The 15,557-nt window shown below is 47.3% G+C and overlaps 1 protein-coding gene across 4 annotated transcripts in view; it reads right to left on the bottom strand.

Annotated features, from left to right (window-relative positions):
• oplah (5-oxoprolinase, ATP-hydrolysing) overlaps positions 1-15,557 on the bottom strand; it is a 72,229-nt gene that overhangs the window by 27,371 nt on the left and 29,301 nt on the right. For 2 of the 4 annotated variants that reach the window (XM_052016812.1, XM_052016813.1), the window contains exons 10-14: positions 10,827-11,113; positions 9,576-9,688; positions 8,696-8,866; positions 4,108-4,251; positions 1,543-1,681 (exon numbers count right to left, since the gene is read on the bottom strand). In XM_052016812.1, coding sequence (XP_051872772.1) covers positions 1,543-1,681; positions 4,108-4,251; positions 8,696-8,866; positions 9,576-9,688; positions 10,827-11,113 — 854 coding nt within the window. The remainder of the gene's footprint in view (positions 1-1,542; positions 1,682-4,107; positions 4,252-8,695; positions 8,867-9,575; positions 9,689-10,826; positions 11,114-15,557) is intronic. The other 2 variants (XM_052016814.1, XM_052016815.1) reach the window with 2 other exon arrangements.

Here is a 15,557-nt window from a genome sequence, read left to right as displayed (position 1 = left end):
GCAATAAAGGCCAACATGCCATTTGCCTTTCTAACCACTTGCTGCACCTGCCCACTAACGTTTTGCGATTTGTGCATCTAGATCTCTCCGAACATTGTTCATCTTTACTCTTGCTGTATTTACATAATGTTCACCTTGTGACCCCTCTTACTTTATAACTCCATTCTCTCGCCCTATACCTGTGCCCTCTTGTTTCTGACACCCCTACCAGGGAAGAAAGACTCTGTCTGCCATGCCTATGTCTCTTATAATCTGATAAACCTCTGTCAGGTCATCCCTCAGTCTCCTTCGTTCCAGTGAGAACAAGTCTAGACTTTCCAATCTCTCCCCATAACTAAAGTGCTCCAGTCCTGGAAGCATCCTGGTGAATCTTCCAACAGTGCGGTCACCAGAGCCACACACAATGCTCCAAGAGCAGGCTTAATAGTGTCTTGTAAAGTTCTAACATAACATCCCGACTGTGTCCCATCCTATGAAGGCAAGCATCTTGTATGCCTTCTTCACTACCCTATGGATTATGGATTTGGTTTGTCATCAAAGGCTCTTTACAAATTTCTATAGATGTACAGTGGAGAGCATTCTGACTGGTTGCATCACCGCCTGGTACGTAGGCTCCAATACACAGGATCGCAAGAGGCTGCAGAGGGTTGTAGACTCAGCCAGCTCCATCACGGACACACCCTCCCCACCATCAGGGACATCTTCAAGAGGCGGTGCCTCAAGAAGGCGGCATCCATCACTGAGGTCCCTCACCACCCGGGACATGCCCTCTTCTCGTTACTACCATCAGGGAGGAGGTACAGGAGCCTGAAGACCCACACTCAATGATTCAGGAACAGCTTCTTCCCCTCCACCATCAGATTTCTGAACGGTCCATGAACCCATGAACACTACCTCGTTATTCCTCTTTTGCACTATTTATTTTTGTAACTAATAGTATTACTTACGTCTTGCATTGTACTGCTGCCGCAAAACAAATTTCACGTCATACGTCAGTGTTAATATACCTGATTCTGATTCTGCGTTACCACTGGCAAGGAACTGTGCACTGAGAACCCTAGGTGTCTATGTTCATCAACATTCCTTACTGTAGTACACGTCCTACCCCTGTCTGACTTTCTAAAATGCATCTCCTTGCACTCGTTGGGATTAAATTCCACTGCCAATGTTCCCTCTGATCAACATGCTGCTGTCTTCCTCGCTGTCCACAGCAGAGACTACCAGATGGACAGAAGAAAAGGTTCAAAGACGTTCCCATAGCCCCCTGAAGGAATGCAGCCCCTCTGATTCCTGGCGGCAGTCTCCTCAATCTCGGTTGACACTGATAAAGTTCACCTCAGTTTTAAACATTGACTTTACAAAGTGTGCAGTTCGCCTCTACCTGGGCTAATAAGGAAGAAATGATCCCGGTCACCAGGCAGGGGTCAGTACCAGTCAGTGGCTGAGTTACCGGGCGGGGGTCAGTGATCAGGTCACAGGACGGGGGTCAGTGGTCAGTAGCAGGGGTCAGTGGCAGGGATTGGGCGACACCCTCCAACATACGGTTTCCATACGAGCTGCTCTGTCACTGGGCCTCATCCTCTGCTCCGACCTGATGCCGGATTTGCCGCAGCCTCGCACACGGATGTCGTCCACGACGATTGGCCGCTCCGGGATCACGAACCCGAACTCCTTCATGTACCTGCAACCCAGCACGGTGTGTCCAGTCAGACCAGCACTGACTCACCAAACAGCCTGCACCCCACTGGTGCCCTCCCCTTACTGTCCAATGATCCAATCATTCCCCATAGCCCAGCCCAATCCCCAGAGCCCAATCCCCATATCCCAACCCCATCCCCACAGCCCAACCCAATCCCCACAGCCCACCAACCCAATCCCAAAGTGCAACCCAATCCCCACAGCCCAACACCAATCCGACAGCCCACCAACCCATTCCCCACAGCCCAACCCAATCCTCACAGCCCAACAATCCCTGCAGCCCACCAACACCATTCCCCGCAGCCCACCAACACCATTCCCCACAGCCCACCCCAATCCTCACAGCCCACCAACAATCCCCACAGCCCACTAACACCATTCCCCACAGCCCAACACCATTTCCCACAGCCCAACCCAATCCTCACAGCCCACCAACACCATTCCCCACAGCCCACCAACACCATTCCCCACAGCCCACCAACACCATTCCCCACAGCCCACCAACACCATTCCCCACAATGATTTGAATGTAAATATAAATGGCTGGATTAGGAAGTTTGCAGATAATGCAAAGATTGGCAGAGTTGTGGACAGGGTAAAGGGCTATCAAATAATACAGCGGAATATAGATCAGTTCCAGATATGGGCAGGGAAGTGGCAGATGGAACTTAATGCAGGTAAGTGTGAGGTGTTGCACTTTGGGAGGTCAAATGAAAGGAAAAAGTCAATGGTTGGCACCTCGATAGCATCGAGTTACAGAGGGATCTTGGGGTCCAGGTCCATAGTTCACTGGAAGTGGCTATGCCAGTGGATAAGGTGGTAAAGAAGGCATACGGCATGCTTGTCTTTATCAGTAGGGGTGCTGAGTATAAGAGTAAGGAAGTCACGATGCAGCTGTAAAAAACTTTACTCAGACTGCACTTGGAGTACTGTGTGCAGTTCTGGTCGCCCCATTACAGGTGGAGGCTGTGGAGAGGGTGCAGAAGAGGTTCACCAGGATGCTGCCTGGATTAGAGAGCATAAGCTATAAGGAGAGGTTGGACAAACTTGGGTTGTTCTCTCTAGAGCATCAGAGGCTGAGGGGAGACCTGACAGAGGTTTTTAAACTTATGAGAGGCACAGATGGGATAGACAGTCAGAGTCTGTTCCCCAGGGTAGAAATATCAAACACCAGAGGACGTGGTTTTAAGGTGAGGGGGGGGGGAGTTTAAAGGTGACATGAGGAGCTAATTTTTTTGTGCATATTCATCAGAACTGATGCAGGGTCTCAACCCGAAACGTCAACACTTCGTCCCCCCCCCCCCCCCCCCCCCCACAGATGCTGCTGGGCCCGCTGAGTTCCTCCAGCAGATTGTTTGTTGCTCCAGATTCCAGCATCTGTGGTCTCCTGTGTCTCCAGGGAATGGATGGATATGGATCATCTGCAGGCAGATGGGATTAGTTTAATTTGGCATCATGGTCGGCACAGAATGGTGGGCTGAAGGGCCTGTTTGTGTGTTGTACAACTCTATAATACTGTGTAACATCTAAAAAAGGTGAATTAAAAATGTGTTCAGGTATTAATATAAATGATATCAAATAGTTCTGAAAATGTACTAATCCAGCACCACAAAGTCAAGGAGTTGTATGCATGTCCCAACTTTCATCTGCAAAGTCACTTATTTTTATTGATGCACCACAGAAAGCATCCTATCCCCATGTATCACGGCTTGGTACGGCAACTGCTCTGCCCGGGACTGCTAGAAACTGCAGACAATTGTGGACACAGCCCAGCACATCACGGAAACCAGCCTCCCCTCCACAGACTCCATCTACACATTGCTGCTTCGGTAAAGCAGCCAACGTAATCAAAGACCCCACCCACCCCGGACATTCTCTCTTCTCCCCCCTCCCATCGGGCAGCAGATACAGAAGCCTGAAAGCACGTACCACCAGACTCAAGGACAGCTTCTATCCCGCTGTTATAAGATTACTGAATGGTCCCCTAGTATGATAAAATGGACTCTTGACCTCAAAATCTACCTCGTTATGACCTTGCACCTTATTGTCTGCCTGCACTGCACTTTCTCTGTAACCGTAACACTTTATTCTGCATTCTGTTATTGTTTTCCCTTGTACTACCTCAATGTACTGATGTAGTGAAATGATCTGTATGGATGGCATGCAAAACAAAGTTTTTCACTGTTCTTCGGTACATGTGACAATAATAAACCAATTTAATCATTCCTCCTGTATCTGTCCTGCAGAGGTGGGAAGTTGGGCTCAGAAAGCTCAGGCAGGTTGGGAATTCTATCCCATAACCATTGATGAGGTAGAAAAGATGGTGAGCAACATCCCCCTCCCCGCCCCGTCTCCTCATCCGAGGTGCAGTGTAGAAGTAGATTTTGGAACCTTCTGGAGTTTCCTGACCTGGTGCTGAATGCTGTGCGGAAGTCTCCATGGTGACAGGAGTCAGTATCCTGGCGGGCAGGGTGGCCACTGGCAGAGCACATGAGGGCGCAGTCCGTGAGCTTGTACCGCATGTGCAGGAACGCCTCTGTCCTGATCTGTGACCTGGAATCACCAACAACACGTACCTGCATTTACATAGCGCCTCTAGCACAGTGGAACAAACCAAAGTGCTTCCCAAGGGGAGCAATCAATCCACAACCGACAGCAGGCTGCATAAGGAAGCATCAGGCTAGGTGACCGGAAGCTTGGAGAAAGAGAGCGTGAAAGACGGAGCGGGGCGGAGAGGCAGGCAGAGTTAGCCAAGGAATCCCAGAGCTCAGTGCCGAGCCAGCCGTGGCCACCAACACTGCGAGATCAAACTCAAGGATGCTCACGGAAGGACATAGAACCCAGAACACATAAGAGTGAACTTTTCCCATTAAACATGCAAGTCCCTAGGCAATTACCATTTAGATTAGTGACTGATTACTTTACGTACCTGGGTGTTAAAATTACCAAGAAACACAAGGACTTATTTAAAGTGAACTTTTTACCTCTAATTGATTACGTTAGACAATTATTTACTAAATGGTCCCCATTCTCTCTATCATTGATTGGCCAAATTAATGCAGTTAAGATGAATATTTTACCAAAATTTTTGTATCTATTTCAGGCGATTCCAACTTTTATTTCGAAATCCTTTTTCAACACTATTGATTCCAAAATTCTTTCATTTATATGGCAGAATAGAAACCCAAGGTTAACTAAGAAATATTTACAAAAATTCAAAAAGGATGGTGGTATGGCTTTGCCTAATTTTAGATTTTACTATTGGGCAATTAATATTAGATACTTAATTTTCTGGGCACAAGATTTAGATGCAATTCATTGTCCCTGTTGGGTACACCTTGAGTGTGAATCAGTGCAAGGATTTTCATTAGTTTCTATTTTAGGAGCTTCATTCCCTTTTGCACTTAGTAAATTGAGTAAACAAATGACTAATCCAATAGTAAAAATACAATACGGATATGGTTTCAATTTCATAAATTTTTTGGATTGAATAAATTTATCAAGTCCTATCCAATCTAATTTTTTCTTTCAACCATCTAGAATTGACTCAGCCTTTTCCTTATGGAAAATGAAGGGAATAACATGTTTTCGTGATTTATTCATTGACAACTTTTATCTTTTGAACAGTTGTCTAATAAATACAATCTGCCTAGATCACATTTTCTTCAATATTTACAGATTAGAGATTTTTAAAAAGTTACTTTACCTTCTTTTCCGACACCATATAAAATTGAAATTATGGAAAAAATTTTAGGTTTTAATCCTTATCAGAAGGGCCTGATAGCAATAATTTATGATCAGATTATGAAAATACGTTCAGAGGAACTTGATAAAGTTAAGAATGAATGAGAAAGAGAACTCCAGATACTTTTACCCACAGAGACATGGAAGAAAATTCTTCAATTAGTTAATACATCGTCAATGTGTGTCAGACACTCTTTGATACAGTTTAAGGTGGTTCACAGGACCCATATGTCCAAGTACAAGTTAGCCCATTTTTACCACCATGTAAATCCTATATGTGACAGATGTAATTCGAAGGTGGCTTCCCTGACACATATGTTTTGGGTCTGTCCCCTGTTGGAAAAATATTGGAAAGACATTTATAACATGATTTCATCTGTATTGAACATTGATTTACAACCTCATCCTATTACTGCAATTTTTGGGTTACCAATGATGGAATCTGGCCATTTATCTGCTTCTGCTCGTCGTATGATCGCCTTTGTCACGTTAATGGCCAAGCGATCCATTTTGTTCAAATGGAAGGATCCAATACCCCCCACCACTTTTCACTGGTTTTCTCAAACTATAGCAGCTTTAAACTTAGAAAAAATGAGGAGTGGCACTGTTGATCCTTCGCTTAAATTTGAGGAAGTTTGGAGCCCATTTATTCAATATTTCCATATGATATAAGCTGACCTTTCTCAGATCCCTTTCAATAACCCTTGAATACAGAGGACCGGAGTTGATGACATAGTAATGTTTTTTTTAATTGAAGAAATATCAGTCAAGTTTTTGTTTTGAAGTTTTTGGTTTCTTTTGGTTTATTGTCAATATTTTTTTTATTTGGGGGTTCTTTTCTCATATAATTAAATCTCTTCAAATTTTCCTTTTGTATCATGTTCACTTAATAAGAGACGGGAGGTCTAGGTTACTGTTTTTTACTCCTTGTGATTATACACATTAACTGTTACGATTGCTATCCTGATCTCCCTGCACCAGATGTAGAATTACTAATGTTAGATATATTATTTTGTACTAATTTGAAAATTAATAAAAAGATTGAAAAAGAAAGAACCCAGAACAGTACAGCACAGAAACAGGCCCTTCAGCCCACCGTATTGTGCTGAGTTAATTAATATAATGACGCCTAATTACACCATTCCTTCTGCCTGCACATGGTCCACATCTCTTCATGATCTGCATATTTGGAGAGCCTCTCAAACACCTCTATCGTATCTGCCTCCACCCCCACCCCTGGCAGCACATTCCAGGCACCCACCACTCTCTGTGTAAAAAACTTGCCCCACACACCTCCTTTGGCTCTCTCCTTAAATGCATGCCCTCTGGTATTAGACATTTCAACCCTGGGTAAAAGATACCTACCATCTACCCTGTCTATGCCTCGCATAATTTATAAACTTCTATCAGATCTCCCCTCAGCCTCCGATGCTAGAAAACAGCCCTAGTTTGTCCAACCTCTCCTTATAGCTCACGCCCTCTAAACCAGGCAGCATCCTGGTGAACCTCTTCTGCACCCTCTCCAAAGCCTCCACATCCTCCCTATAATGGGGCGACCAGAACTGAATGCAGATGTGGCCTAACCAGAGTTTTATAAAGCTGCAGCATAACTTCCTGACTTGAACTCAATGCTTCGACTAATAAAGGTAAGCACGCCATACACCTTCTTCACTGCCCTACCAACCTGTGCAGCCACTTCCAGGGAGCTATGGACCAGCAGAGTGTGCAGATCTTGGATGCTTGAAGAGCTGCAGGAAGTTACAGAAGGAGGAGGGGTGGCACCATTGTGGGGTTCAAGCACCAGAACAGGAGCAGGCCACTGGGTTGATCGGAGGGATTAATGGGAGGGGAAAGTTGGGATACTGTCATCGTATATATATCTGCATCCTGTTATTGTTTTCCCCTGTACTACATCAGTGCACTGATGTGATGAAATGATCTGTATGGATGGCATGCAAAACAAAGTTTTTCACTGTACCTCGGTACACGTGACAATAATAAACCAATTTACTAATCTGGTCACAATCTCAGTTGAACTGCAGAACAGAGTTGAGGGGCTGAATGGCCTTCTCCTCATCCAGTGCTCATCCTCATTTCAAATCCTGCCATTGGTCTAGCTGCTGCTTTATCTGTAACCTTCTCTGGCTCGACAAGCCTGAGATTCCCCCCACTCCTCAGAGCGTGGAGGGGCTGAGATGGGTGGTGGTGGTTGGAGCTGGGTGTTATCCCGAGCTACACGATGAAGCTGGTGTGGAGTGTGCGGCTGATGTCACTGTGGGGCCAAGGAGAGAGCCTCAGGGAGCCAGAGTAAGGGGCGGGCACAGAAAAATCTGCAGTGGCTACTAATTCTCCAGCTGCAGAGAGTAGTGGACTCAACCCAATACATCACGGGCACATCCCTCCCCACCGTCGGGAGCATCTAGAGGAGGTGCTGCCTCAAGAAGGCAACATCCATCATCAAAGATCCCCACCATCCAGGCCATGCCATCATCTCTCAGGTCCCATTGGGCAGGAGGCCTGAAGTCCCACACCACCAGGTCCAAGCCCTTCAACCACGGTTCTTGAACCAACCGGCACAAACCTAATCACTAAGCTTAACACCACTGTGACAACTTTGATCCCTTTGCACTAAAATGGATCATGTACAGGCACAAGAGATTTACCTCAATTCAGCATTGTGTTCGGCACAGACATTATGAGCTGAAGGGCCTGTTCCCATGCTGTGCTGTACTGTTCTGTGTTCTCTGAATAAAGTTCTACCCTGCCCAACCTCTCCATATAGCTCGTGCCCATGAGTCCTGGCAACATCCTCGTAAATTTTTGCACTCTTTCCAGCTTAATAACTTCTTTTCCATAACCGGGTAACCAAACCTGTACACAGTACTCCATGCGGTCTCACCAGCATCCTGTACAGCTGCAGCATAATGTCCCAACTCCTATACTAAGTGCCCTGACTGATGAAGGCCAGCGTGACAAACGCCTTCCCACCACCCCTACCTGTGACGCCGCTTTCAGGGAAAGTTCCTGTGCTGTACTGTTCTATTTTCTAAGAAACAGAAGCAGGAGGTGGTCATTTGGCACTTTATGCCTGCTCGACCATTGAATAAGATCATGGCTGATCTCTCGCCTCAGTGCAACTTTCCTGCACTAACTCCTCGTCCCTAAACAGGATCGACTTCAGCCTTGAATAGACCTAGCACTAGGCATCACTTGTGTGGAGAATGCCCACAGTGCTGTCTGACACAGCAGGTACCTGTGAAATCCCTGGGCGAGGAGAGCGCTCACACACTGCTCCTCCAGTGCTGCTATCCGCTGATCCAGCAGGGGATACGAGGCTGCTTCATACACCGCCGAGCACGGCTCCTGGGCCTCGTGCACCACATCAGCCAGCGCCATCCCATAGGCTGATAGGATCCCGCTGTACCTGAGACACAGCAAGCGGGAGAGATGGGGCGAGGTGTGGGGGAGAGAGGCAGAGGGGGGAGCGAGGTGGGGGAGAAGGAGGGGGAGGTGAAAGAGAGGGAGGAAGGTAGAGGGAGAGTTAGTTGGGGGAGAGATGGGGGGCAAGGTGGGCAAGAGGGGTGAGAGAGGGGGAGCGAGGTGGGGTTGGTGAGGGGGGTAAGGTGGGGAGCGAGAGATGGGGAGAAAGAAAAAGGAAATGTTAGTCAACGAGAAGAGGCAGAGAGGCAGTGGGAGAAGCGAGGGGGAGAAGTGAGAGGAAAGAGAGACAGAGGGAGGAGACAGAAGATGGGGAGAAGGAATAAGGGACAGAGTGGAGGGAGGTGGGGGACAGATGGGAAAGTGGGGAAGAGGGGAAATAAGAGAGAGAGAAAAAAGGGAATCACAGAGAGAATAAAACCCAAGAAGCAGAGGGCGACACAGAAATAGAGACAGACCGGTAGAGTGAGGGAAAGGAGCCACAAGGAGAATAGAATGAAATTAACAAGAATGCTAAGTGATGAATGACCACGCACCAGAGAAAGGCAGAGGGTGAAGAAATGACAGATAAAGAGTAAACAAGAGAGGTGGTCAGCGAGACTCACAGAGAGGAAACGGAGTTAATATGTTGCGCTTCACCGGCCCTTAAAGGGAGGAAAGTCCAAATGATGAAGGTGTTTGAATCCTGTACCTACTTGTGAATGAAGACGGTCTTCATCCCCAGGGACCGGGCGATGGCACAGGCGTGCTGCCCTCCAGCACCCCCGAAACACGCCAGGATGTGGCGGGAAGTGTCGTGGCCTTTCGCCTGTGACGGGAGAGCAGAAAGCACAGAGTCTTACACTGACCAATGAAATAAGTCGGTGCTGGCGGTGGCGGTGACGGAGACCGACTGCCAGGGGCTGCTGGTCACAACCTCGGAGCTGAATACACATCCCACGCCTGGCCCGGCTCCACCTCTCCCAGCATCTTCATCCCCCAGCTATACACAGGCCGCTGGAGGAACTCAGTGGGCCGAGCAGCATCTGTGGGACAAAGGAATTATCAACATTCCGGGTCGGAAACACTGCATCGGGACTGAGTGCGGATACTCTCTCTCATCCCTCTCCACTCTCAGTCCTGATGCAGGGTTTCCATCCCGAAACTTTGACAGTTCCTCTCCCCCCACAGATGCTGCCTGACCCACTGAGTTCCTGCAGCATGTTGCGGCATGTAGAAGTGTACCCATCTTCATATACCAGTGTACCTGAACCATGTACCTGAGCACTTGTATTTGTTCTCATGGGTCTATACACCAAAACACCTGAGCCTGGATGTAGCCGTGTACTTATACACCTGTACCCCGTTTAAATGCACAGCTTTATTTGTTTACTGTCATAGAGTCATACAGCACATAAAAAGGCCCTTCGGCCCAACTCATCCATGCCAAGGTACCTTCCTGAGCTAGTCCCACTTGCCTGCATTTGGTCCATATCCCTCTAAACTTTTCCTATCCACGCACCTCTCTAAATGTATTTTAAGCGACACACACAATGCTGGAAGAACTCAGCGGGTCAGGCAGCATCTGAGGAAGGAAATGAACAGTTGTGACCCTTCGTCAACTGTCCATCTCCCTCCACAGATGCTGCCTGACCCGCTGAGTTCCTCCAGCATCTTGTGTGTTGCTCCAGATTTCCAGCACCTGCAGTCACTTGTGTATTTTAAATTTTATTATACCCGCATGTTCCACCTAGGCAGCTCGTTCCATCTACCCACTGCCCTCTGTGTGAAAAACCTGCCCCTCAGGTCTCCTTAAAATCTTTCCCCTCTCAACTTAAAAAGTATGGCCTCTAGTTTCATACTCCCTTCCCCTGGGAGAAAGCTCCTCTACCCTAGGAAAAAGGGTCCTTAGGGGCAACTTGTTCCTTGTACCTCTTCCACCTCCCACCTGAACTCTCGCAAGGTACCTGAGTCAGAGCTCTGATTGGTCGGCACATTGATTCATTAGCCACCTGGATGAACCCGAGGGCAACTTCTTCCATAGTCATTCGTGACTGGCTGGAGCCCTTCGCCTCGCTGCGCTGTGATTGGCTGGACAGGAAGGTGTTGACCTGCTCTGTGATCTTCTGGAACTCCTTGAGGGCCCCTTCCTTCCACAGTGGCTGGTCCTCTGTGGCTCCAAAGATTTTGGGAAAATAATCCGGCAACAGACGTCCCAGGCAGAGGTTAGCGTCAGTGATAGTGAGTGGACCCCCTGGGAAAACAACACCAACCAGATGGTCAGCTTAAACAGTAGACACAATGGATATTCAGCTGCCAAGGCTCCATGCTCAGGAATTCCCTCCTCTCCAGCTCATAAAGTCATAGGAATATACAGCACGGAAACAGGCCCTTTGGCCCAACTCATCCATGCCATCTAAGTTACCTACCTGAACTGGTCCCATTTGCCTGTGTTTGGCCCATATCCCTCATAACCCTTCCTATCCATGTACCTGTCCAACTGTCTTTTAAATATTGTTATTGAACACGTTGTATTCCGCAGTTAGTGAGGCTGCTCATCGCCTAGATTGAATCCAGATCATTGGGAACAATTGTGGGGCAGGCACAGTAGTGTAGTGGTTAGTGTGACTGCTATTACAGCGCCAGCGACCCGGTTTCAATTCCCGCCACTGTCTGTAAGGAGTTTGTACATTCTCCCCGTGATTGCGTGGGTTTCCTCCGGGTGCTCCGGTTTCCTCCCACATTCCAAAGACGTACGGGTTAGGAAGTTGTGGGCATGCTACGTTGGCGCCGGAAGCGTGGCGACACTTGCGGGCTGCCCCCAGAGCACTCTACACAAAGATGCATTTCACTGTGTGTTTCGATGTACAGTGACTAATAAAGAAATCTTATCTTATCTTGTACCTGCCTCAATCACCTCCTCTGGCAGCTCATTCACACTGCCTGCATGAAAAAGTTGCCCCTCAGGTCCCTTTTAAGTCTTTCCCCTCTCACCTTAAACCTATGCCCTCTAGTTTTGAAACTCCCCTACCCTGGGGAAAAGGCTTTGGCTATTCACTTTATCTATGCCCCTCAGCCTCCTGCTCTGCAGGGAAAGATAAGATGATGAGAGCTATAGATAGGGTAGATAGTCAGAGGCTTTTCCCCAGGGCTGAATTGGTGGCCACAAGAGGACATAAGTTTAAGGTGCTGGGGAGTAGGTACAGAGGAGATGTCAGGGGTAAGTTTTTTACTCAGAGAGTGGTGAGTGTGTGGAATGGGCTGCCGGCAACGGTGGTGGAGGCGGATACGATAGGGTCTTTCAAGAGACTGTTGGATAGGTACATGGAGCTGAGAAAAATAGAGGGCTATGGGTAAGCCTAGTAATTTCTAGGGTAGGGACATGTTCGGCACAGCTTTGTGGGCCGAAGGGCCTGAATTGTGCTGTAATTGTTCTATGTTCTATGAAAACAGTCCCAGCTTATCCAGTCTCTCCTTGTAACTCAAAATCTCCAGTCCTGGGAACATTTTCATAAATCTTTTTCCACTCCCTCCTTCTTACAGCAGGGCGACCGGAATTGTACGCAGTACTCTGACTGTGGCCTTACCGACCTCTTGCACTTGTAACATGATGTCCCAACTCCTGTACTCAGTAGTCAATAACCTAACCAAGCTCTACCTCTCTCTCCTCATTTATGGGATTGGGATTGGTTTATTATTGTCACGTACTGAGGTACAGTGAAAAGCTTGGGACATAGGAAACAGGAGCAGGAGTGGGTCACCCAAGGCCCTCGGGCTTTATCCACCATTCCGTGGTTGGAGTCATACCCCACACAGGGGAAGATGATGTGGTTTGAGAGTGGTACAGCACAGAAACAGGCCCTTCGGCCCACCACGTCCATGCTGACCTTTTCACCAATACACTAATCCAACTTACCCACATTAGGTCCATATCCTACCATGCCTTGCCCATTCGATACTATCCCGCTGTTATAAGACTATTGAACGGTCCCCTAGTGCGATAAGATGGACTCTTGACCTCACAATCTACCTCATTTTGACCTTGCACCTTATTGTCTGCCTGCACTGCACTTTCTCTGTAACTGTAACACTTTATTCTGCATTCTGTTTTTGTTTTCCCTTGTACTACCTCAATGTACTGATGTGATGAAATGATGTGATGATATACAACAAGTTTTTTACGGTACATGTGACAATAATAAGCCAATTTATCAAACTGTCTAAACATAGTAAATGTATCCAATTCCACCACCTCCTCTGGCAGTGAGTTCCAGATATCAACCAACCTTGAGGTAAAAAAACTTGCCCCTCAGATCCCCTCTAAACCTCTTTACTCTCACTGCAAGCCTATGGTCTCTTGCCCTTGATACCCCGACCATGGGAAAAGATTCTGACTATCCACCCCATCCATGCCTCTTGTTTTATATACGTCTATGGTTATCCCTCCACCTCCCTCATTCCTGGCAAAACAAGACCATAAGACACAGGAGCAGAATTAGGCCATTCGGCCCATCGATTCTGCTCCACCATTCAATCGTGGCTGATTTATTTTTCCCTCTCAACCCCATTCTCCTGCCTTCTCCCCGTAACCTTTGATGCCCCTACTAATCAAGAACTTATCGACCTTTGCTTTAAATACACCCAACGACGACCTCCACAGCCGTCTGTGGCAATGAATTCCACAGATTCACCCATTGCGAAACCATGGATGAACCGGGAGATCCACTCCTTACTGAAATCGAGGACTGCTGCCTTCAAATCAGGTGACCCTGACCTTTACGAGAAATTGAGATACGACCTCTGGAAAGCTATCAGGGATGCCAGGCGACAATACCAGTTCAAAATAGAGTCCTAGACCAGCCGTCAGTTGTGGCAGGGCTTACACACAATCCAGGCCGCATCCTGGTGAATCTCTGGGTGATGTGGAAGGTTGTTTCTCAGACTCATACGAGTTTCCTGGACTCAGACTCATCAGGATCACAACCGATCTTCTAGCTTAGTGCCTTTTTCTCGCACAAACCCCCATATCCCTCGATTCCCTTAATTTCCAGAAATCTATCGATTTTTGTTTTGAATGAACTCAATGACCAAGCTTCCACTGTCCTCTGAGGCAGAAGAAATTTCTCCTCATCTCAGTCCTAAACCCACCTCTTACTCTGAGACTCTGAGTCCTCAACTCCTCAGCTAACGGAAACACCCTCCCTGCATTCAGTCTGTTGAGCCCTGCAAGTTTCAATGAGATCTACCTAGTACTTTCTTAACCCTGGAGAATACAGGCCCTGTTTACTCAATCTCTCCTCATACAACAAACCTGCCATCCCTGGAACCAATCTGGTGAATTTCAAAAATTGGTAAATTGATTTTATTATTGTCACTTGTACCGAGGTACAGTGAAAAACTTGTCTTGCAGACCGCTCATACAGATCATTTCATTACAATAGTGCAATCAGGTAGAATGAGAATCAAAACTTGAAGCTGCTCACCCTTTCCACCGCTGACCCCTCAATGAGGACTGGTGTGTGTTCTCCTGACTTCCCCTTCCTGAAGTCCACAATCAATTCCTTGGTCTCGCTGACATTGAATGAGGATGTTGTTGCGACACCACTCAACCAGCCAATTACCTCACTCCTGTACGCCTCCTCATTGCCATCCGAGATTCTGCCAACAATAGTGGTGTCATCGGCAAATTTATAGATGGTGTTTAAGCTGTGCGTAACCACACAGTTATGAGTGTGGAGAGAGTAGAATCAGGTTTATTATCACTGACAGATGTCATGAAATTTGTTGTTTTGCGGCAGCAGTACAGTGCAAGACATAAAAATTACTATAAGTTAAATAAATAAATAGTGCTAAAGAGGAGTAATGAGGTAGTGTTCATGGGTTCATGGACCATTCTTGGACTGTACTCACTGGAGTACAGAAGAATGAGAGGGGACCTCATAGAGACATTTCAAATGTTGAAAGGACTGGACAGAGTAGATGTGGCCAAGCTGTTTCCCTTGGTGGGTGAGTCCAGGACTAGAGGGCACAGTCTTAGAATTAGAGGGTACCTATCTAGAACAGAGATGAGGAGAAATTTCTTGAGCCAGAGGGTAGTGAATTTATGGAATTCATTGCCACATACAGCTGTGGAGGCCCGATAATTGGGGGTGTTTAAGGAGGAGATTGATAGGTATCTAATTAGTCAGGGTATCAAGGGATATGGGGAAAAGGCCGGGATCTTGAAGATGTCCTCGATGGTGGGGAGGGTTGTGCCCGTGATGGAGCTGGCTGAGTCTACAACCCTCTGCAGCCTCTTGTGATCCTGTTCATTGGAGCCTCCATACCAGGCGGTGATGCAATCAGTCAGAATGCTCTCCACTGTACATCTGTAGAAAGTTGCAAGAGTCTTTGGTGACGTACCAAATCTCCTCAAACTCCTAGTGAAGTAGAGCCGCTGGCGTGCCTTCTTCGTGATTGCATCAGCGTGTAGGGACCAGGACAGATCCTCTGAGATGTTGACGCCCAGGAACTTGCAGAGATTCACCCTTTCCACTGCTGACCCCTCAATGGTCAGCAAGGTAGTGCAAGGTAAAACAATAACAGAGTGCAGAATAAAGTGTTACAGTTACAGAGAAAGTGCCATGCAGGCAGACAATAAGGTGCAAGGGCCACGACGAGGTAGATTGGAAGCTCAGAATCCATCTTGTTGTACTAGG

The sequence above is a fragment of the Pristis pectinata genome, chromosome 5, assembly GCF_009764475.1.
Source record: "Pristis pectinata isolate sPriPec2 chromosome 5, sPriPec2.1.pri, whole genome shotgun sequence".
NCBI classification, from domain to species: domain Eukaryota; kingdom Metazoa; phylum Chordata; class Chondrichthyes; order Rhinopristiformes; family Pristidae; genus Pristis; species Pristis pectinata.
This window is presented reverse-complemented; position numbering and strand designations above follow the sequence as displayed.